Source organism: Elgaria multicarinata, chromosome 6 (assembly GCF_023053635.1).
Source record: "Elgaria multicarinata webbii isolate HBS135686 ecotype San Diego chromosome 6, rElgMul1.1.pri, whole genome shotgun sequence".
NCBI lineage: Eukaryota > Metazoa > Chordata > Lepidosauria > Squamata > Anguidae > Elgaria > Elgaria multicarinata.
Window position 1 is genome coordinate 85735641 of NC_086176.1, and position 23044 is coordinate 85758684.

The following is a 23044-nucleotide window of genomic DNA, read 5'->3' on the forward strand; positions in this document are numbered from 1 at the left end:
TAGGTGATAGTGTGGCTTCTTTAGGCACATAATATCTCTGGCAAGATGAGCATGACGGCAGTCTTTAGAACTGAACACAAGAGGCAGTTGGGCGATACCCTATGAGTACCAGTATCGACTGCTTGCTACTGTCCCTCATGGTGGATGAGGCTCACACTTCCTCTTGAAGATACACCTTCAGGGCTATGCACACTAGATGCTAATTTATACAGATAAATCAATAATACAATGGGAGTGCTTGCCGGTTCTATGAAACCAAAGTAATTTAGCTTAAATTCTGGCTGCTACCATACACTGTACTTGTTTCTGCCGCAGCTCCGTGCCTCACATATTTACTGGGCAATGTCTTGCTTATAAGCCCCTACTCCAACAAAAAATGGTTTCCTATTAGCTTCAAATGGGATTCCTGCATGTTTCCTAGACACATTCTTTCCATGTGCTATTGCATTCAAAATAAGTTGTGCTTTTTAATTTTGAAAAATGCTGTGGAAGATGTTACCAATGTGGTGTGTAAAACCCTTGGACTTGAAGCCTGATTCTGTCATCTTAATGTGTCCATACTGGAACCATATTGATTTATATGAAACATCCTTCACAGAATTCCTTTGCAATCCTTTATGGTGGTGAACCTCAAGTAGGAGTTGGCATGTCCACAATAGGCACTGTTCATAGAAACTTGAAGCCAGCAGGTGTGCTTTGTAGCATCCTGCTAGTGTACCAAGTGCCACTGTTCCCACCAGTTAATATTTTCTTCTTATGCTGCCTATAGTCCTCAGTGTCCATCAAGTAACATTCTAATGCTGTATCTCCAGAAGACTTGTGTGTCTCCATCACCTCCTATAGGAGTCCACCTACTGAGCCACTTTGAAACCATTTCTGAGACGTGAAAATATTTTCCTGGGTTGTTAAAGGAGGCAGATAAGGCTTTTCCCCTCTTCAATTTCCTCTTGTACTTTATCACTAGAGGTGGCGATTTCAGCTTGGGCAGAGAAGACAGCACAGATGAATGTCAGGACGGTTCCACCAATAGCAGTGTAGAAGGCCCAGCCCACAGAACAGTCACCAAGTTTATAAGCAGAAGCATAAGGTCCACAATAGCTTATTGCCTTCTGACAGCCCCAACCAGCAGGGTACAAGATCAATCCTAGGATAAGGAAGAGACCTACCAAGGAGAAGAAAGAGTAGTTAGAACAAAAGTACAATAAACCTACGTAAATCAAACCATAGAACAAAGGGGAAGCCATTACTAAAGAGGAAGTGCACCATGATCAAAGATGAGAGTTTTGATCATCAAGATACAGAATGACGTGGCTTGAAATCTAGAGACCTAGAGATGGTGCTTTGTTTATCATACAATTGCTGGATTGATGTCCTGGATGTGATGAACTATTTTAATAAGGGTAAGATGAAACACTTTTATGCAGGACAAACCCAGCAATACCTGGATGTAGAATGACACAGGGGATTCAAAAGCTTGCTCCCCTGATGATTACCAGGGAAAATGGAAAATGGAATATTGCTGAAGAAGCTTGCACTATCCAAATTAGCTTAATTTTAAGGGTTGTTAGGCATATGGGACACTTGAATCTCCGTAGAAATGTAGATTCCATTGGGCCAAGCCCAAAACGATAGCTTTAATTTGGGCTGCAACAGCACACTGCTTGTAGTTCCATGCTTTAGAAGTATTTACAGGGCAATATATTGCTTACAAGTCTTTTTTTGAAATAAAAATCAAACAGTGCACACTCCCTCTCCACGATAGCTTCAATTTCAATCCCTGTAAGCACAACTTTTTTTGTCTTCATATGTGCTATTGCATATAAAAGAAGTTTTGATTTTGTTTTTTAAGGATGCATCCAGAAAAAAAATGCTATGGTGGATGATCTTAGCAACCCATTGATAGCCACTGTAAAACATCATTTCACTGTGGGAGGAATGATTGGGTGAATCTATCTTTTTAATTGTATCATGTAAAACTAATCAAAAAACAACAGTGAAAACTGTACCTACTTACTATATTAAATGTACTCATTATTTTCCCCGAAGCCTGCATTTTTACCAAGTTATAAATCATAGCCATTATCTGTTTGTTTCTCAGTAAATCTTCAGGGCAAGAACAGATGTGAAAACTAGCTTCTGTCTGATTCAAAGCAATTAAGATTTTACATGCTCCAGTACATTATAGTTTCTTAATTATTGGGATAGAATGCCAGCCAGCTGTGTGAAACAACCCAGAATCCCACTTTACTTAAAGCAGCACTGAGAAATATCACTAGGTTCAAAATATGCCAGGCAGGCCCTGAAATACACCCAAGTCCTTTAAGGAAGCATTTCTTGAATAAGGAATAGACAGCCTGAATTATTTGTAACCTTTTATCATTTCATTGGTTACCAAAACGTTATTTAGTGCTTCCTGTCACAATGCCTTTGTCACTGGACTTATAAAGTATTGCTTAATCTTGGGCAGACGAGGATAAACTGGGCTTTTATCCTGCTGAGCCCACCAACAGTGACAGACTAAACACACGAAATCCTCTTCCTGATGTCATCAGAAGTTCCTTTGTCAGAGTGAGATAGTCTAATTCTCCTGACTATGAGACCTTCTGCTTCTCCAGGCACAGCACAATGGTTTGAAAATAGCCATTTTAGTATTAAAGGTTGCTAGGAATGTTTTTCATCAGATGGTAGATGCATTAAAGCTGCACCAATCAGAATTAAGGGCAGCTTCCCTACCCAGAATTTTGTTCATGTACATGTGTAAAAAGCAAACAAATACAAGCATAATTTATGAAGGCATATCTATGTTACAAATCTATGAAATCTACAAATCTTCATAATCCATGAAAGCATACCTATTCTATACCAGTTCAATCACCAAAGAATTCTGGGGGCTGTATTTGGGAGAATGCTAATTAAGTAAGGGAGCCTTACTGACCTTTTACTGTGGCCTCAGCTAGACCTAGCGGTCTAGCGCTACAGAGTGGTGAAGATCCTGCGATATTTGTGTCACGAGATCCCCTTCCGTTCACACGCGGCGCGCAACGGCCTCAGAGGGAGAGGCGTCATGCCAGCCATTTTGTTTTTTAAAGCGACGAGAGTGCATGAATGCTTCTGCCCTCAAAGGTAGGGATTTTTTAAAAAATAAGTATTTTCCCCACTCCCCCCACCCTACCCCCGATGGGTGCAGAGCTCCTGAGGAGCTCTGCGCCCCGTATGCGGGCCTGGCTCCTCGCGAGGAACCGCAAGGAGCTGGGACAAACTGCGACGCCCAGCCACACGTTCCGCGGTCTCAGGCTCAGCCCAAGACGGTGAAAAAAATGGGCCTAAAGTGGAGGGTGAGATCTCGGGGCAAGGGAGGGATCATCCCTCCCTGAGCCCGGGATACCTTGTGCGTCATGTGGACGCACAGGGATGATCCCGGGGATCGCCCCAGGATAAAGCCCTGTCTAGCTAAGGCGTGGGCCTCAGTTTTCTGGAGAGAGGGAATTATTACTAAATTTGTAGTACAGAGAGGCTCTGACATTTCAAGCAACAAAAACATTTCAAGTAGACATGAACAGAATTACACTGCAGAGCAATACATGTTTGTTAGCAAAGGCCAAAAAACATTTTGTGTTGTATAAAGGCTGATATTAGGAGAGTTGGATTAATCAGTTATGTCTACAAGCCATCTATTTTATCCAGAAGTCATAGTACCCATTGCAGACGAAATTTAAGAACCCAGTTTCTTTCTCCCTTTTCCTTTCTATTTGCCATTATTTACTTTCTATTTGCCATTATTTACTTTGCCTCTGTATTTTAATTGGGGAACATAAAAGCAGAAGCCCTTCAATACTGAAGTACTGAAGTATCAAATACTTAGTGATCCTTGTTAATGTTGTGCACAGTACAATCTGGGGAAGAAACGGAGTAATTAATGTACTACCCTTAAGTAGATTCTCAGTGGTTGGAATTGTGAAGGACGGGTGCAAACCTGCGCCTCTAAGCTGTTGCTATGTGATTGCTATGTATGCTCTATTCTGTTTCAAATCTGCTGTGCTAGGCTCGGGTGCGGAGGGAGAGAGCTGTGGCTGCCGGCCAAGGTCATTTCTGCCTATATAATATTCATTATATATTATGTTTATATATAATGAACGTGTCGTTAGGATTATGTATTCCTGTTATATCTCTGTGTTTTACGGTGAGAGAAAGTTGAATGACAAGAAGAATGGTGGATTTGCATATGTGTGATGATTGGCTTAGTGTATGAAGGGGGCGAAGTGTGTGTGCTATATAAAAAAAGGGCTGTGTGCTGTGCTGTGTGAATCAGATAAGATAGTGTGTGGGATAGCATTGAAAATAGAGGTCTGTGGGCATTGGGAGGGAATTGTTTGAGAGTGTGATCTAGAGTACTGTGTATGAGAGAACATATATTGATACAGCCATTAAGAGCTGCTTGTTATTATCCAACAACTTATTTTTGTAACACATAAAGTCTTCTTTGTTAGTTACAATTACAGTACAAGTTTATAGGGTAAAATTTGGTGAGGCCTTTAGAGAGGGGGAGTTCCCACTGGGAATAGGCTGGAACACCACAGGTGGCATGAGCGAAGTTCATGCATACTCAACTAACTAGTTGTGATGCACTCCTTATCTGAGTTTCAGTGGAGCTCCAGGAATGTAACAAGAACTTAAGAACAGCCCTGCTAAGCCAGACCAAAGGCCTGACTAGTTCAGCAACCTGTTCCAGTGGCAGCTAACTACATCATTTGGGGGAAACTTTCATGCAGGGCATGATAGCATCCATCTTCCTCAGCTGTTTGGCTCTCACTTCTGGTAGGCAGAGGTGCACTGCCTGGGGATGTTGGGGGTCCATTAGCTCTCCTGACAAATCGCCATTGAACATAAGGAACAGTGTTGGTGTTGAAAGCCAAGAACTCAGTTAATAAAGTTTAGCACTAAAATTAATCATCACATAACATCACCCCAAAGACAGACTGTATTTGAGTAATGCCAGAGCAGCAGCAGTAGCTTTGCAGTGACATAAAGCAGATTCCGCCGACCTGACTTTGGAAATGGCTCCTTCGACCATAGTTACCCAGCTATTTGTTTGGATAAGCAGAAGCATGCTATGGAGTTCAGAGAGTCCTTTGCCCTGACAAATTATCAAACCATATACAAACTTCAATTGCAAATCCAGAAACGACCCTGTTCCATTTTCTACCAAAACAGGGACATTTGTCTGTAATATATATATATATATGCCACTAACCCCCCACCAGAAATGAGCCCATCATGAACAATGGTCCATGCTGCATTATATAAACAAGGGAGAGGAGGTAGGGAGAGAACATGACAACAAGTATCATGGAGCTTTCACCACTTTCATTTCATTAAATACTAACTAAGGGCGCAATCCTATGCATATTTACTCAGACAAAAAGGCCTATAGCTCCCAGCATGACTCCCAGTCTAAATATGCATAGGATTGTGCCTTAAGGCTGCTTCCAGAAAGACACCTAGCACTACCAATCAAAAGACACTGTACAGTTACTGTATTGTCTTCCCGCCCTTAACATATTTTCAGTGGTGAGGGTGGGGGGGGGGGAGATGGAAGAAGCTATGGGAAAACTGGAGGGTTACAAATGGAAGGCAACCATGTCTGGGGGCCCTACCCCCTGGTAAAATTCTGTGAATGAAGCAGGGCAATGGCACAATGCAGGCCTCATAGGGAAGCACCTAAAACTTCCTTCTCTTACTCCAAGCCTACCAAAATGTAAGCCTCATGATGTGTTTCTGGCCAGAGAATATTGAAACGTAGACCCCCTTTCAAAAAGAGCACACCGCAAGGGTCCCCAATGCTATGGTGCCTTTGTGAACCTCCAACAGTGCCCATGAAGCTCTCTGCACCCTGCCATCTTCAAACTCTTATTTTTAATTTAAAAAAACAAACCACAACATTCCTGAACCTGCTGTTCAGCTGGCAGAAAGGAAAGAGTTGCTTCCTGGCTCCACCCAATCTTCTTACATCCACACAGACCTTTGACCTTTGCTCTCGCCCTCTAGCTCTCCACTCCCAGCCTCTAGCCTTGCGATTTCTCTCTATCCAACCCCCTTCTTAGCCTTCTTCTCCCTTTCCCATTCCCATGCAGGAACGTATCATCAATACTTCCCACATTTCCATTCCACCCTTCCTCTGCAAAGCCCAGGGTTTGTCCCATATTATCTTCACACCAGCCCTTTGGAGCTCTGGGAAGAAGTGGGAATCTCATATACTGATGGAAGTGGGGAGAAGTTGCAGAGCTGACAGGTTTCCAAGTTTGGAGAGAAAAGGGCAGTAGAACAATGGAGGAAGCTATACCACTACACCAAATTGGCTCTTTCTGTCCAATTGATGGACTGTGCTAGTGTGGCTATTTGTGACTCGCCACAGAACAGGACATCTATTTGCATCAAATTTGAATATCATAATTCATATGTACAGATGCAAATTCAGAAATGATTATTATTCAAATAGTAATACAGTGCATCTTGCCATAGTGTGGAAACGGTGACCAAGTGAGATCTGCTCTCCAGGTGCTAACTGCTGAGGCATAACTTCCAAGGCTCAGCTCTTCCTTCTGATGTTTCTTTCTCTTTATATTAGAGTTGGACCTTCAAATAGAGGACAGATTCAAAACAGAGGACAGTACTTCAAATAGAGGATTGTCCTCTGCAACACCCCAGACTGTGCTTGCATCAGTCATTAAGACAGAGGCAGCGACCCACAAAGGAGTTGATCAACTCACCACAGGCAAGATCATTTTAACTTGGCAAGAATCTGCACCCTTCCTTCAGCCTGGAGAAAAGCAGGGATTCTCCCTCACCTTACTGCTGTCTTCCAAGCCCTCATTAGTATTCCAACACATTGTGGTACTGTAAATTATCTCTAGCCAATAGCACTGGCTAGGACAATTGGTTTTCCAGGTAAAACTACAGCTGTGTCCCTAAAGTAGCCTAAGGGATAATGTATCTCAACATGGATGTCACAGGCAAGATCCTGTCTGTTGCATCGGACAACATATTTCACAAATCCACTTCTAAACATTCCATTTTGTCTTTAAATAATTAAGAATACATTAACTAGGCCTAGAAAATCCTAATCCAAACCACTGCTGGTTAGAAATCTTCAGAAGCTTTGGTTCTCTGAATTAATAATTATAGACCGCAAATCAGCCAAGGGAAATTCCTTAAATGTGTTGGAAGGATCTGAAATGAAAAGTTGGCCAAAACAGGACTTTCCCATCCTCTTCCCTAATTCAGTTACACTTTACAGCAACTGCATTGAACTCGTGTCTTTCACTTTTACCCCCAGAACACCCACATACAGTGAGTCAGAGACTGCTCAAAAATCATAAGACCTTAAAATGATTGCTTATTCCTTCTGTTGCACAACTCTATACCAATAGTTTTCAGAGGCTCAAGATGGTAGCTAAACATGAGTTTTGAAACACAGCTTAATCACTACTACCAATCTTTCCGAACAATGCATAGCCAATGGCAGGGCCGGCGCCACCATTAGGCCAACTAGGCAGCCGTCGAGGGCGCAGACCTCAGAGGGGGGCAGTACTGACCTTTAAGGGTCACTGGTTCATACAAATTAGCTGTCTTAAGAAAAAACACAATAAAAGGAAAATATAATAGTTTAGAAACTCTTCTTGAACAGCTGAATCGAAGTTGGCAATTTTGGGTGTGTGTGTGTGTGTGTGTGCAAGTAGCTCGCCTTGCCTTGGGTGCAAAATAGTCTGGCACCAGCCCTGCCCAATGGGGAGGAGTACTGGCTCTTCTAGGCTACATTCTGTTCACAACAGGGAGCAAGGAAGCCTAATAAAGCCCAGCCAATGATCTTGTGCTTCAGTGGTGCATCCCTTGAACTTGCCTCATGTTCCTCTGGAACACACAGGAGATCTGTGGCAAAGCCAGTTCCTCAGTAGGCATGTTGGTGTAAAAAGCTCAACATAAACGATACTCCATAAGTAATTTAATTTGCTTGGCCGCAAATTACTGAAACAAATGGATGTACTCCTCTGCAACTTCCATTTATTAATAATGGTGTTGCGAGAGAAGTTCCCTGGCTTTCGAATATGCCAGCGTTGGGGACCATGTGGCCTGCCAGACTCCCATCAACCCGCACCTTTGGTTATGCTGACTAGGGCTGATAGGAGCTACAGTCCAATAATATTTAAAGGGCCGCACATTCCCTGGTATATAAGAAGCTGCCTAATAGCAAGTCAGACTACTTGTCTAGCCCAGCCATGTCTACTGGCGGTGACTCTCCCAGGTCTCAGGCAGAGTCTTTCCTATCATATGCTCCATCAAATCCTTTTTAATTGGAGATGCCAGGGATTGAACCTGGGACCTTCTGCGTGCAAAGCAGGTGCTGTATCACTAAGCTATGGCTTCTCCCCAGGATCTACTGCAGGATTTCCTTGGGGAGCAACAGGGGTTTTTTACCTTTAAAGCCCAAATGGCTTGGGATCAGAATATGCAAAAGGAATACCCTTCCCATGTGTACCTGCTAGGACCCTCCAGAAGCACTTGCCGAATGAAGCTAGGTGGGTGGTTCAAAAGAAAGGGCCTTCTCAGTTGTGACACCCAATTTATGGAATGCCCTCCCCAAAGAGGCTTGCCTAGTGCTCATGTTTTTCTTTATGGTACCAGACAAAGACATTCCTCTTCTCTCAAGCACTTTAGATGTTATTATTGTGATTTAAATCTTCTGCAACTTTTAAATCCCTTTGTGGTATTTATTTCATCATTGCTGTTTTAACCCGTTTTATTGTTTGAAGCTCTCTGAGAACGTTTTGTTATATTGCAGCATAGAAACATCATAAACATCATCATTTTTGTGAACCGCCCAGAGAGCTCCAGCTATTGGGCGGTATAGAAATGTAATTAAATAAATAAATAAAAGAAATGGGTAGATATGGGTTGTGATTTGGATCAGGGCCGTGACACTGGGGGATGGAGAATTAACTCCATTTTCCCAGCCTGAATTGTACCCTCCAAGAGCTGCTAGCTGTCCAAGGGGGGAAATAGCAGATTGGGAGTGGGCAGGCAATTTGGACGGTGGGAGGACTGCATAGGGGAAATGGTTTACCCCCACTCCCCAAGTCATGGCCCTGATCCCAGCTGGGTGTTCTCTTGATGCCCTGTCTGGTATGACTCACAGTGCCAGTTGAACTCCGAACGTTAGAATCATAGAATAGTAGAGTTGGAAGGGGCCTATAAGGCCATCGAGTCCAACCCCCCGCTTGATGCAGGAATCCACCCTAAAGCATCCCTGACAGAACAGATGGTTGTCCAGCTGCCTCTTGAATGCCTCTAGTGTGGGAGAGCCCACAACCTCCCTAGGTAACTGGTTCCATTGTCGTACTGCTCTAACAGTCAGGAAATAAAGTGGGAAATAAAACACAAGTACTTCCTATTTCTTTCAAAGTGTTTACAGTAACAGCTCTAGTGAGGCTTGTGGCGCTGAGCTGCAGTACGATCTGCGAGCTTCTACTATGGATGTCAATCTGAAATATCAGTCCAGGTGACATCTGTGAGCTCTCTCCACCTTGGAGGTCAGTTAAAATCAAGTCTTTTGTGTTTCCACTTTCCACGCTTCTTTGCAACATTTAGACTAGCGTTTATTCAGTTTTCACATCACCAACTTGATACTTTTGTTTCATGAAACGCTAATGCCTGGATGTTAAACGATTCTTTCTCTGAGGAATAACCATATATGGCTGGTGAAGATCAGGCATACGGAGCAGATGGCTGTGTTATGCCAAGAGGCTACCCTAAGAACTTGCCATCCACCAGGGCCGAGGGAAGGCCCAACCCCCAGAAAACCTGCGCTTTCGCTGCTGAGTCGGGATTAGCCGACAACGCAGCAAAAAGTGTGGGGTTTTGCCCTCCACCATACAGGCAGCCCCTGGGAGTGCACATCTGCTTGAAAATAAAGGTGTACTCCCTGCACATCTTGTTTCCCTGCGAAATCACCGTAACTTTTGACATTTTTGCCACAGTGGCAAATTTTGTAGCAACAGGGGGCTACGGGTGAGAGGCACAAAACAGAGCCGTGTGTTACTCACCCCTGCAGCAGAGCAAAATAAAATTTCATTTGATGATGTTATTTTCAGACTTATTAAGAACTTTCTCAAAATTAAAGAACAAAAGGGAGGCATGTTAACTTTTAAAATACTTCAATTTGGGGCTGCTTACATAGCCATTTCAATCATGTGGGCTTTTTAAAAAAAAAAAAAAAAAAGGAAGCAAAACTAGCGCTGCCTGGACCTAGACAAGCAAAGAGGAATAAGGATGGTTAAGCATATTGTGAAAGTGTATGAATGTAATCCTTGTTTACCAGATAGATTTATCCAGATAGATTTATCTCCTGTTGACCTACAAAGCTTTTCACTGTCTAGCTCCTTCCTATCTCTCCTCACTCATCTCACACTATTGCCCCGCTCGTGCTCTTCGCTCCTCTGATGCCATGTTTCTCGCCTGCCCAAGGGTCTCTACTTCCCTTGCCCGGCTTCATCCATTTTCTTCTGCTGCCCCTTATGCCTGGAACGCTCTTCCAGAACATTTGAGAACTACAAGTTCAACCGCAGCTTTTAAAGCTCAGCTAAAAACTTTTCTTTTTCCTAAAGCTTTTAAAACCTGATTTTGTTCTAACTTTATACTGTTAGTTTTACCCTACCCAGTGCCTGTTTGCATTCTCTTCCCCTCCTTATTGTTTTATTATGATTTTATTAGAATGTAAGCCTATGCGGCAGGGTCTTGCTATTTACTGTTTTACTCTGTACAGCACCATGTACATTGATGGTGCTATATAAATAAATAAATAAATAAATAATAATAAATCCATTCAAATAGTTTCACGTTGTGCATACAATAACGTGTAACATGAGGTGTCCAACTGCATACACAATGCTCTGGCCTTCCACAATGCACCCCTTTTTAGAGGTAGAAAGACCATAGGAGTTATTTGAACACATATGTAGCTATACACAAGTGTTCCCCTGAATCACATGTTATGCCAAAAATACCAGTCCTGGAAGCACGGGACCACTGCACTACCACAACCAGTACTTCCAGATGTGTGGGAATGTGTGCACTGGCCCCGTGCTGTTAGCTAATGGTGATATCAGCAATGTCTGGCTTGCATATAATATTTTAGCACAAGTGCCTTAAAGCAAAATATGTCCATTTCAAGAAGCCCGTCCATTTGGCTGAATGTACATCTGCCCTGAACTCATTAGTTTTGAAAATGTTTACGACATAGAATAACTAAAGTCTTCTTAACGGCTGCTTGTAGATTCATGAATCTGAGCGGACAGTAAAATAATACTAGTAGACCTTTTCCCTCTCTTCCCATTCCATTATTTAAAATGTATTAATGCTGTAATTCAAGACTTGCTTAACTAGGAACTGTTGTGACATTGTCTTTAGCCCGGGGTGGCTCTGAATCGGCGCAGCATCAGTTAAATGACGCAGCCACTGATTTGGAGCCACCCCGGGGCAAAGAGGAGAAGATCTGCAGCTAAAAATTTGGGGATTTACCCCAACTTTTCCAGCCAGAGCCAGGCCAGCACAGCTTTTCCACTTGTCTGCCCTTGCTTTGGAGCCACGCTGGGGGCTTTCCCGGATGGAAGGCAACCTCCAATAGGTTGCTGTCCACCTGGGCCTTTTCTCCACCTTCTCATGGCAGAGGCCGGCCCTTTGAACAGGATGGCCTCCTCCTCCTTCTTCCTGCGGAGATAGCTACGCCAGCTGGGTCTTTCTTTTCCTGGCCGGCCTTGCTTTCGGGGAATGTTCCCCCCCCTTTTCCTGGATGCACACGGCTTTTCCCGGATGCTGGGCACACCCAGGCAGAGGACAGGGGGCATGCCTGGTGCCAGAATCCGCATGCTTTCACTGAGGCCTCAGGATTAACCACCACACAACCACCACAGCGAAGGCACGAGGTTTTGGCTCATCACGGTGGCAACCTGCCACTGTATAGACAGCCCCATGGAGCTAAGATTTTTTCAAGTGAAAACATGCCCCATTGAAATCAGTGGTATTTCTTGTATATGTAGTTAGTATTGTACTGTAAACCCACCAAGGAAGATAAGAGAAGCAGAGAAGACATTTCACAATCTTTGACGCAATTTTGCCTGTATACGCAACTCTTCTGTATGCTATCTTTGTGACTATCACCTATACAAGTTTAATCTTGCTCAGTCTAAAAATGAAAAGCACATGCCAAGCAGACTGCCTAAAGGTTAGGTGACCAGGTTTCCCTGAATATTTTCATTTTACAAGATCTGTTGGTGCACTGTGCAGCAGTGTTTTACAAAAAACATTCCAAAAGTGGCCTCAAGGAACATTCCATCTTGCAAAATATATAAGCTAGGACATAAGTCTACCACCCATTTGCCTGTGTAACATTGGTAAGAAAAGTTTGGTAGTGAGCAGGAATGTTGTCCTGGCAGAAAGTGTTGGGTGGGATCCAAGATCTTCCTTCTGCAAGAGGAAGAGATCTGCTTGCAGAAGGTCCTTCCACCCCCACCACAGTTCACTGCATTTAGCAGGGTCTCCTTTCTCTCTGTAGAATTTTCAGGGAGCTTCTAGGAAGGAGGTGGTGAGAAAGTCCACTTCCACTAGTGCAGTTGATCCATCTTAAATCTGGATTACTTCAAGCCTCAGTCCTAATTGGATTCCTCTTCCAAGTTACATGCCATGAACTCTTAGAAACCAGATGCAACAAAGTCCCTTTCATCAGCAATAGGCAACCCTGTGCCCTTTAGATATTTTGGACTACAGCTGCCATAAGCCCAGCCAGCATGACCAATGAAAAGGGATTCTGGGAGCTGTAGTCCAAAACATCTGGAGGGCACCAGGCCTACCCCTGCTTCTACTTTGGAAGTAAAAAGGTTTGGGGAGAAAGCACTGCAAGAGAGAAACATTAGGAAGTAGCAATTGGGGCAAGCAAGAAGAATCAATATTATGGTATCTTCTCAGAAGCAATTTGCAGCTTTCATCAGCTCCGCTCCTTTATTTCCTTCTCTATATAAAGCTTTGAGGTTATACCACCTAAATTATATTTCCTACTGGGGATATCATCATTCATGTCCATCACATATCCAACAGGAAAGCTGATGTGTCCATGCAAGCATACGCAGGGGGTCTCTGCACTATGAATAGGCCAGAAGACATAGGAAGTTCTAAGCTATCGATTTGGAGCCAAAGTACATGCTATATGATTTCAGGACAATTTCACGAGAAAAACAGGGGTAAAGTTTAATCCTTCCCTCCTGGTGGACAGTGGTTACAATCCAAATCAAGGACATGCATGAGCTAACCCTCACTACACACTACGTGATTATTGTAACATGTAGTTTGGCTCTTGAGTAGCAAAAATGACCCAAATTAGAATAGTTAAAACACAACCAATTTGCTGTTCTGTAACACTTGAAATCTGTACTTCCATATATTTCTCTCAATACCTGTTTAGCATACATAATTAATATCAACACACATTCGCTTTTAGGCTCATTCCCTCTTTCTATTTCATCCATAGAGTATTTCCTGAGCTTTAACTTTCAGCAGGCTTACTGGAATGCAGCCACCCAGGAACTCATGTACCACACGGTTCAGAGTGCTAATGTACTTGAGACAGTGTCACGATTTCCACTATAAAACATGCAGAATTTTCCAAGAAATGTAGAAAGATGGCATTAATGGGGGAGGGGGGAACCTCCCAACCATGCACTTAAAGACAAAACTTGAAAAATATTTTGAGAGCAATTTTATAATAAGCATGAAAATATCTGACAGATAGATACAGCAGAAACTCAGGTTTGGGGCCCCAATCCAGCCCTCAAGAGATCCTCAGGTGCCCATGTCCCCCCTTTTCCTGACTCCATCCACTTCTCCCCAACACTGATTGTTTGGTAGTTTTCCAGCTTTTCTGCATTTTCCCCTCATTCTAAAAAGCTCAAAAGCTTAGTTAAGCCTCTCTTAAGGCTTCGTTATTGGAAATAAGAGATTTAAGCAAAAACATCCTGGTCTTTTTGGTAATCTGGCCCTGGCTCTTTTGCCAAACTCACCACTGCAACATGGCCCCTGAAAGCTTCTCCTAAATGAAAGAGCCTCTGCACCCGATTTATACAGTTTAATTAGTGAACCTGGCACCTTTCAGAGTTTTATAGACAAAAAATAGTCAAGTCTGTGCCCACTAGGACCATGCAATGTAAAGCAGTGCTCCCCAGCATGGGGCCTGCAGCGCCCTCTAATGGCGCCCCGTGAATGTCTCCAATCACTGCCCCCTTCAATTTTTTTTTTTTTTTTAAAAACCATGAGAATATTATGGCAGGGGTCCCCAGGTGGCACCTGTGAAGCTCTCCACTCCCTGCCCCCTTCAAAAAATATTTTTAATTTAGAAAACTTGAAAAATGTTATGGAACCAGGTTCTCCTTCATGATCCTGAACTCGCACCTGATCCGCTGTTCGGTGAGCAGGAAGAGAAGGAAAGAGGTGCTTCCTGGCCACTCCCAGCCTCTAGTCTTGCCATTTCTCTCTACCCAATCCTGTCCTCGCTATTTCTCTCCCTTCCCCATTCCTAGTTTTCTTCTTTCTGTCTCTTCCTTGCCTATAGCCTTGCGCTCTCTCTCTTTCTCCCAACTTCTAGCCTCACTATTTCCTGCACAACACTCTCCCAAAAGAAATACATATGGCACTGACATTACAATTATTTTGGTTCCCTGTTAAGACTTTTTTTTATTCTCCAAGGCATTTAAGATACATTGGCCACAGCTAGACGAGGGCTTATACCAGGGATCATCCGCATGACGCACAGGGGATCCCGGGAGCAGGGAGGGATGATCCCTCCCTTTCCCCGGGATTTTTCCTTACCCTTCTAGCCCGTTTTTTCTGTGGTCCCGGGCTGATCCTGAGACCGTGGAATGTGTTGCCGGGCACCGCGGTTTGTGCCCCGGGGCACAGAGCTCCTCAGGAGCTCTGTGCCCATTGGGGGTGGGGTGGGGGAGTGGGCAAAATTAATTTAAAAAACACACACTTACCTTCTGTGCACGAGCGCTCGTGCACTCCGTGTTCTTTAAAAGAAAAAAATGGCGGCTGCGATGTCGCGCGTAGACAAGGGCGACGATCTTGCAATCATAAAATCATGAGATCGCCTCCCTCCAACCCCCTCGTCTAGCTGAGGCCATTGTCACCTCTGCCTGCTCTGTTGATATTTTATTATATTGCATGATTCATTTTATTCTTGCCTTTGTATTCATGCTCTGGATGATATATTTTAAATAAAGAAATTGTGCACTCCTTTGCTTGAGAAAAATCATTCGATTCAGCTTTGATAGCTGTTGGTGTTGTTTGGAGGTGCCACAGCACAAGATAAGCTGAGACTTGCTGGCTGGTTGCCACCGTTAAGATAACCTCATGTTATCTATGCTGCTGCTCTGGTTCCATTACTATGGATTCTTTTTACTGCAGGCTTCTACTGGAAAGCTGCAAACTATCCTTAACAAAATGACAAATTATTGACTATTTCCTACCCCATCTTAGCCCCATTACCACCTCTACCCCATGCTCTCTCACATACAAATAGGGAAGCTAGGCTCCTCCAGCCCCCTACCTTTAGTGATGCCCCATTACTAACAGTCTTAATGTGTGTGTGTGAAATGTCACCCCTCCTTTATTCAAAGGCTCCCCATGGCCCTACCTCAATGCACACATCTAGGCCTCTCTGTAGCTATGTGTCTAGCTGCAGACAGTCCCCAATTTCAGACTTACAGTCTCAAAAATACAAGACAAAAGGAAAAGGGATTGGTGGGATGAGGAGGAGGAGGAGGAGGAGGAGGAGGAGGAGAAAGGGGAACTCAGGATGCTTCCAGCCAAGGCCTTTATTGTGAAATTGTCCTGCCGCATTCATGGAACGTATGGGGGCGCCCTGACAATGATGCCTTCCATTTGTAACACTCCTATATTTTCCCACTGCTTCCTTTCCACAGAAAATCCATTAAGGGGGAAATATGGAATAGCTGCCTTTTAATTGATAGTGCTAGGAGTCCTCCATCTGAAAGCAACCGCAAGCAATAGTTCAGGGCCAGGGAACTTTTTCTGGCTTCAATGGAATCTGTTCCATTTTTTCTGAAGAACCAGTTGGGGTCCATGTTCCAATGGGGATGGGGCCACAAGCAAAAGTAGATGGGGCTGAAAAATCCACTCCCTCCAGTTCCATTGTGATCAATTTATAGTAGGAAGCTGCAGAGAAGTCAATATGAGCAGCACATCTACTCACAAATAGCCAGAAAAAGCTTCTCCATGTCTATTCAGAAGTAAGCATGAACATCATGTCTATGGACAAGTAACCAGGGCAGGCCTGTGCAAGGTAATGCTCAGATAGAAGCAGGACAAAAATCACTCAGCAGCTACCTCCCTACTCCCATTCCCCCCTAGGGAAAAGTTCTTATCTCCAAACAGCAGGGAGAATTTTCCAGTGCTAAGCAGAAACCCCCCCACTCATTTTCAACCAGTTAAGAATTCTTCCTTCTGTGACAGAGGCAGTGCAACCAGGGCCACGGAAAGAAGTTGCCGGGCTGGATGGAGAACTGCTGTAGGCATCATCAGGCCCGTGGGCCAGAGCTTCCCCATCCCTGCACTAGATCTTACTTTAAAAGTTCTTATGAGTGTTCTTTCTGGCAGAGAGCAGGGAAGCAAGATCCTTGCAGCTGCTCGTTTCCTGACCAATGGATGGCATTAGGCAGGTTTTCCCCTTGCCATCAGCTGCCATGAGCACCATTTACTTGGTGGTAAGGGAAGGGATATAAATTACATCAAACAAACAAATGTTCTTCCTTAACACCTGTGACATCCCAGCCCCCAGCTACCATTTCTCAAAGGCTACCGGAGGAAGGCACGATTTGGCTAAAATTGGAGGGAGTCAGTTGTGTATGTTGTGGAGTTTACTAATGACCTCCTAGCCTGCCGTTTCTTCTTCTAGTTCAAGTAGTGGTATCTTGCACAGTTGTGATGTGTGCTTGTGTGACTATCAAGACCATGTGGGTATGACTAATCTCATGGGGTCTTTCCGACTCAGTTAGTACCCTGCTAGGTGGGAGAATATTAATCAGGTGGGTAAAGCTTCATGAGATGTAATATACACAAAAAAAGCTACATGGGATAACACCATGGAGAGGCAGTTCCCATGCAATGCAATAAGTATGTCTGTGTGCGTGTGTGTGTGTGTGAGAGAGAGGGTGGTGGTGGTGGAAAAAAGGGTTTTTGGGAACGTGGCAGAGAGAGAACTAATGCTGGACACATGAGTCTTAGTAATGTCTGAATGGGCACAGTTATTAAGACCACGGGTGTTTCCTCAGTTTCCACTTAAGATTTGAGAGCACCATTCTCTTCAACCAATTCCTCATGATCTGAATCACAAGATCTGAAGTTTTTTGATCAGATAAGGAATCCTAGGGATGTATCTCCATAGCCACTACTAGCACAAAAGGGTGCCCAGAGATCTTAGCCATAAGCGCTATGTTCCCCCACTGCAAACCCTTCATTTTTCTTAAGTAAGCGCAGTTATAGTGATAAGCCTACCAAAAGACTAAATATACCTAGAGACTTGAAATAATAGAATGGCATACATGCTGCTAAAATTTAGTGGCTCAAAAGAGGAAGCTATTATTACAATTTTTATTTATTTATTTATTTATTTATTTATTTATTACATTTTTATACCGCCCAATAGTCGAAGCTCTCTGGGGGGTTCACAATCAATCCAGTTAAAATTAATTCCCTATTAATATTTTAAGAACAAAATTGCTTATACCCAGATTTTTCAAGTGATTCACAGCCTTCTTAAAAATAGCTCAAACAACCGCCTGTCCAGTCTCTTTTGTTTTTTAAGTAGCAATTACGTATCTAATGATATGGTTCCACTGCTCTTGGGTCCTTTGAAGCTGATGATGTATTTTTCCCTTAACAGTCTGGGTTCTACATGTTTACAAAATGAAGATTGCTGCTTTCCCACTTTAACAACAAGAAAGCACTGTCGGACAGCAGGAATTCCAAGAGGAACTTTTTAATCAAGAGACAGATCATCTGCAGACAGGCTAAAAAGCTCCTTGGACCAAGATATGTGTGGGCTCACATTGACCTGGCAAGCTGACATGCTCATGCAGATAAAGGTCTTGGAATACAATCTTTAAAAGACTAAAGGCATATTTACTTTAATATCACCTAAGTCATAGCCTAAAAAACTGGTGTACGGTTTTCTTCTTCCCCCTGACAAATTCCAGGAACATATATAAAGCATTAATCACAATAATTTATGCAGGTTTTTGAAGATAACCTGTGTTGTAACACTATGCACATTTTATTAATTAATTACCACTGCATTTGCTTCTAATTCAGATCTTGAAAGTACTCATGCTAACAGAGAAGTAAAATGATCAAATTTGGGGGGAAAGTGTACCATGTTCCAATCACACATTAAAACAGAACAATGCCACAGTTAGTTTGTAAAATAGTTGCACTTCACAGAACAACCTTGAATCTGGGAGTTACGATCTCAACGTTACTCAAAAAATTAACTAATTCTGCCTAGCAGGAAAATGGAGGCTCCCAACATTGAAGACCTGGGGTTACAATTTGCATGTATTGGGGCCCAATGAAGGACCTTGCTGCCAGGGGAAAAGGCACCCAGATATTGTGGCACTTGGCTGACAGTTGTCAATCTGGATACTGTTTTATACTGTTTTTTTAATATTTTTGATGGTTTTAAATTTTGTATACTTTTTTTAATGTTCACTGTTTTTAACTTTTGTAAACCGCCCAGAGAGCTTTGGCTATGGGGCGGTATATAAATTTAATAAATAAATAATTAATTAAAAAGTAAAACATGTCAGCAAATGCTTCATGGACCTCAATTAACTAGACCAGTATTAACTAGACCTCAATTAACTAGACCAGTATTAACTGGTTGTTCTTATTGTCCTATCTGCTTTCAGCAATGCTGAGAAACAACATGAACTATTTGCTTAAGGAGTTTGCAAGAGCAGGAACTAAGAAAACTGTGCATCATAGCTGTGGTCTGTCATCAGCAAGAACACTGGCAACAACAATCCATATACAGTAATGATGCCATCAGTGAAGTCAATAAGGAGACATCTCAAGATACTTTAGCCATGAAGTAATTTTAAAAATTGTGTGGTTGTTTTTATCCACGAAAAGCCACACTTTCAGAAATGGATGCTATTCATATTAAGGATAACATACTTGTAAAACCAGCATACAACCAGAAAGTTTCAAATCCAGAAGTGTTTCATACTCGGACATACAGTGGATTGTAGCACCACTACCACTATCTCCTCTTTTCTGCTTAGTGTTTTCTTAAGAGAAGGAAAAATACGGGGTGGCGGAGAGACAGAACACGAAGGAATGACAGGAGGCTGCTTTATACACAATGCCAAATCGCAGTTTGTCACCATGTGAATGAGCTTTTAAAGCAGAGGTGTTGAACCTCATTCAATCCGAGGGCTGCATTCCAATGGTGGGTAAGGCTGAAGGCAAGAGGGACAGGGTCAAAAACCAAAAAACCCCAGTGTGTTTTAGGTTAAACCTGTTACTACTAGTAACTAAGCCTTAGGAGAGACATTTCAAACTTTTAGAATGGAGAAAAGCTCCACAAAAGCCACAAAACTGCTAAAGATCAGTGTGTGGGATGTGTGTTTAGGGCCAGGAGAAAAAGGCACCTGGGACCCCAGAAAGGCTGCATTTGTTCCCTGGGCCTGAGGTTCTGAACCTTTGCTTTAAATGCAGACTCATTCACCCCCTCCTCCTCCTCCTCCTCCTCTGACACCCATGATTCCTTCCTTCCTTTTCTTGACTACAAGCAAACCATAGTTCTTCTTTTTGTCCAAACCAGCAAAGTATAGTTCAAGTTTTGGAGGAGGGTAACAAATTATTATTATTATTATTATTATTATTATTATTATTATTATTATTATTATTGAACACTTTCCCAACCTGGCTTCTCCAGATGTTTTGGATTACAACTCCCAGTGGACCTAACCACTAGCCATGTTGGCAAGTGCTCATGGAGTTGAAGTCCAAAACATCTGGAAGGCACCAGGTGTTGCAGAAGGTTGATTTACTGATTCGGATGATACAGGAAATTCTGATTTTACCTCAGGGAGGCAGTAGTGGCATGTGAGGGAGAAGAGAGTACATAAGCCTGAAGATCCTTAAAGGCCCGCTAACATCACACCCAAACCCAAAATGTTTGCCATTACATCTGAAATAGCCCAGAAAAAAAGGGGAAAACCAGAGTCTGACAAACAATTTTAAAACGTATGGACAGTAGGTGGTCCTACGTTTCATCTTATGGGCCTGAAAATGTGAGGATACCATTTTAAACAACTTCTGGGCTTCTCCTAATACGTGCAAGCAACTAGCAGCAAGAATGCAAATCCCAGCCAGATGTGTATGCTTCAAAGGACAATATATGCAGTTTACTTCCCTCATTGATGTAGCCTACACAGATGTGTGTCTCCCCTCTTTTACTAACTGATCATACAACAGAGAGAGCAAATAGAAGGAAAATGACCTTCCCGCTTTAATCTCCCTCCCTGGGGAACCTTGGATGATCATGGAACGTGTGCCCTCCCTTTTTCATTGATGTATCTGGAACAGCAGCAAGTTCTTATTTGGTCCTAGGGAGGCTCAAACCATTTTTTCCTTGACTTGGAGGCAAGGAAAAGGAGAAAAATGTCTAGAATAGAAAATCTTGGAGAGAATGCTTCCTTACCTACACACTACAAACATATCAAAGGTTTCTGCTTTGTCACACCTACCTGCAATTCCTTGTAGCAGCCCGCAGACGTTAAAAATACTTTTCTTCATAATACTCTGTACACACATGGTGAAAACAGATACAAAAGCGACAGCGCAGAGTATCAAGATCCCCACGGCAAGGAAAATAGCAGTAGCCTGCCAGAATCCACTGGCAATCTCATTGAAGCTCTCTGCATAGGGGCCACAAAGTGTGTCAGGCAAGGAAGACTGCATGTGCGGGAGCCTGATGCACCGTCCATAGATCCCCAAGGTTGGACGATAGGGTTCCAGCGATCTTCCTGTCCTGTTGTCCATGTCCTCAGAATTCCCAGGCTTTGCCTTGCCAATCAGCCAATCAATACTCATGAAGGCTATGAGCTCTGCAAAAGCCACAACGATACTCAGGAGTGTCCACAGCATTGAGCGGCAAGTGACAATGACATGACACATATTGCTGTCCAGCGCTTGTGGCCACTGCAGCTCAGAGCCTGAAATCCAAAGTAAAAAGGAATAGTAAAATACGTATCAATTTAAATAAGGGATACGGGGAAATCCTGTTTCTGTTCAGCTCTTCTCCAACAGTAGAAATGGGAGGTGTTCTCAGCAGCAGTCAGACACACAATGTTTTGCAAGCAGTCCATTCACTGATGCCAAACTTTTAGTTTCTCTTTTTCTCTTCTTTGGTTGCAGAGCACTGAAGTGTTTGTGTCCGTGTTAATATTCATACTGGCACATGACGTTTCAATAGTGTGTGGGAGGCTACAGAGGACTGCCTACTGGTTTGACATCACATACCTAAGGGAGAAAAAAGAAGTAGAGGAGAGGAGAGAGAGAATGTTAGCACTGAAGAGAAAAAAATATTTAGCTCTACCCCCACAGTTTCTGAGAACAATCCAAGGTTTTTTTGTTTTTCCCCCAGCAAAGATCTAAATCAACATCTAATAGTTCTAACATGGGCTTGTCAAGTGAAGCCTCCTGGAGACTTTCCAGACTTTTAACCTCAGCGGGATTATTAATCTCTTGCGGCAGTGCTATACTTACAGTATCAGCTCTACACCACCGAATTTAGCAGTTGTTTGTCAAAGGCTTTACAAGTTTCACAGAAACTACAAGCACACCCATCCATTCAAAATCCTGCTTGAATATTGCACACTGTCCATGTTAATGAAAACAGAGCAAAAGCAACTTGGGCTGCAATCCTATGCACAGTTACCTGGGAGTTTTGTATATTATATTTTGTATATTATTTTGTATATTAATTTTTAACATTCAGGTTTTTTTAATTGAATCTTTTTAATCTTTGTAAACCACCCAGAGAGCTTCGGCTATGGGGCAGTATATAAATGTAATAAATAATAATAAGCCCCATTGAAAATAATGAAGCTTTCTTCTGAGTAGACATGTATAGGATCACACTTTTGGATGAATGCCTTGTCTTTGTGGACAAAGACTTGGCTCAATCAGAAAGTAATTCTGTGCCTTTAAAAGAGTATTTTATTTGAACTTGACAACTTTCAGGATGGCTTATAATCATTTTTTTAAAAAGGACAAAAAATAAGTTAACATCAGGGAGCAGAGAAAATCAGCAAGATAAATCCAATCTTCATATGCAACTTATAATAAAATTTGTTATTTTGTTGTTGTTTAGGGCTTTTATGCTTGTAAACTGTCCCAAGGGCATTTGTCAATTGGGCAGTAAATCATCATCATCATCATCATCATCATCATCATCATCTAGAAGGCATGGGTAAAAAAAAAAAAGGTCTTCATTTGGCACCAGAAAGATCAGAGAGTTGATGCTTTGCAAGCCTCTTGCAAAAGAGCATTCCACTACAACTGAAGAGGCTCTTTCTCAGGTTGTCACCCACCTAACCTTTGAAGATGGGGTGACCCAGAAAGACTGTGGAAGGTTACTTTAATATTGGGGCTGTTTCTCATAGCAGAATATCATATTATTTCAGTTATGGACACATACTTATTTGGCATGCGTTAATTGCTGTTAATTGTGTTTCTCTTGAGCAAGCCAGAGAATGGTCTGATGGCAGATGATGCAGTTCCACTACTGAAGCTAAGCAGGTTTTAACCCAGTAAGCTGCCTGAATGGGAAGCCACCTGGGAACCATATGTAACCCACTTTGAGCTCCTTGGAGCAAGAGCTGGTAAACATGTAATGAAATACGTAAGCTGTAATATG

The 23044-nt window shown here is 42.8% G+C and overlaps 2 protein-coding genes across 2 annotated transcripts in view; both read right to left on the reverse strand.

Annotated features, from left to right (window-relative positions):
• AP3B1 (adaptor related protein complex 3 subunit beta 1) overlaps positions 1 to 23044 on the reverse strand; it is a 354279-nt gene that overhangs the window by 240677 nt on the left and 90558 nt on the right. The window lies entirely within an intron of this gene.
• Positions 45 to 21641, reverse strand: LHFPL2 (LHFPL tetraspan subfamily member 2). The gene is made up of 2 exons (XM_063127963.1): positions 20871 to 21641; positions 45 to 1162 (listed from the first exon to the last, which is right to left on the reverse strand). The coding sequence occupies exons 1-2, from the start codon at positions 21298 to 21300 to the stop codon at positions 906 to 908; spliced, it is 687 nt and encodes a 228-aa protein (XP_062984033.1). The 5' UTR covers positions 21301 to 21641; the 3' UTR covers positions 45 to 905.

What these genes read in the sequence shown, in the direction of transcription:
- LHFPL2 (XM_063127963.1), bottom strand. Translation starts at nt 21,300, where the DNA reads ATGTGTCATGTCATTGTCACTTGCCGCTCAATGCTGTGGACACTCCTG. An exon ending in GCTGCTACAAGGAATTGCAG is followed by an intron (nt 1,163 to 20,870) that starts GTAGGTGTGACA and finishes TCTCCTTGGTAG; the next exon opens with GTCTCTTCCTTATCCTAGGA.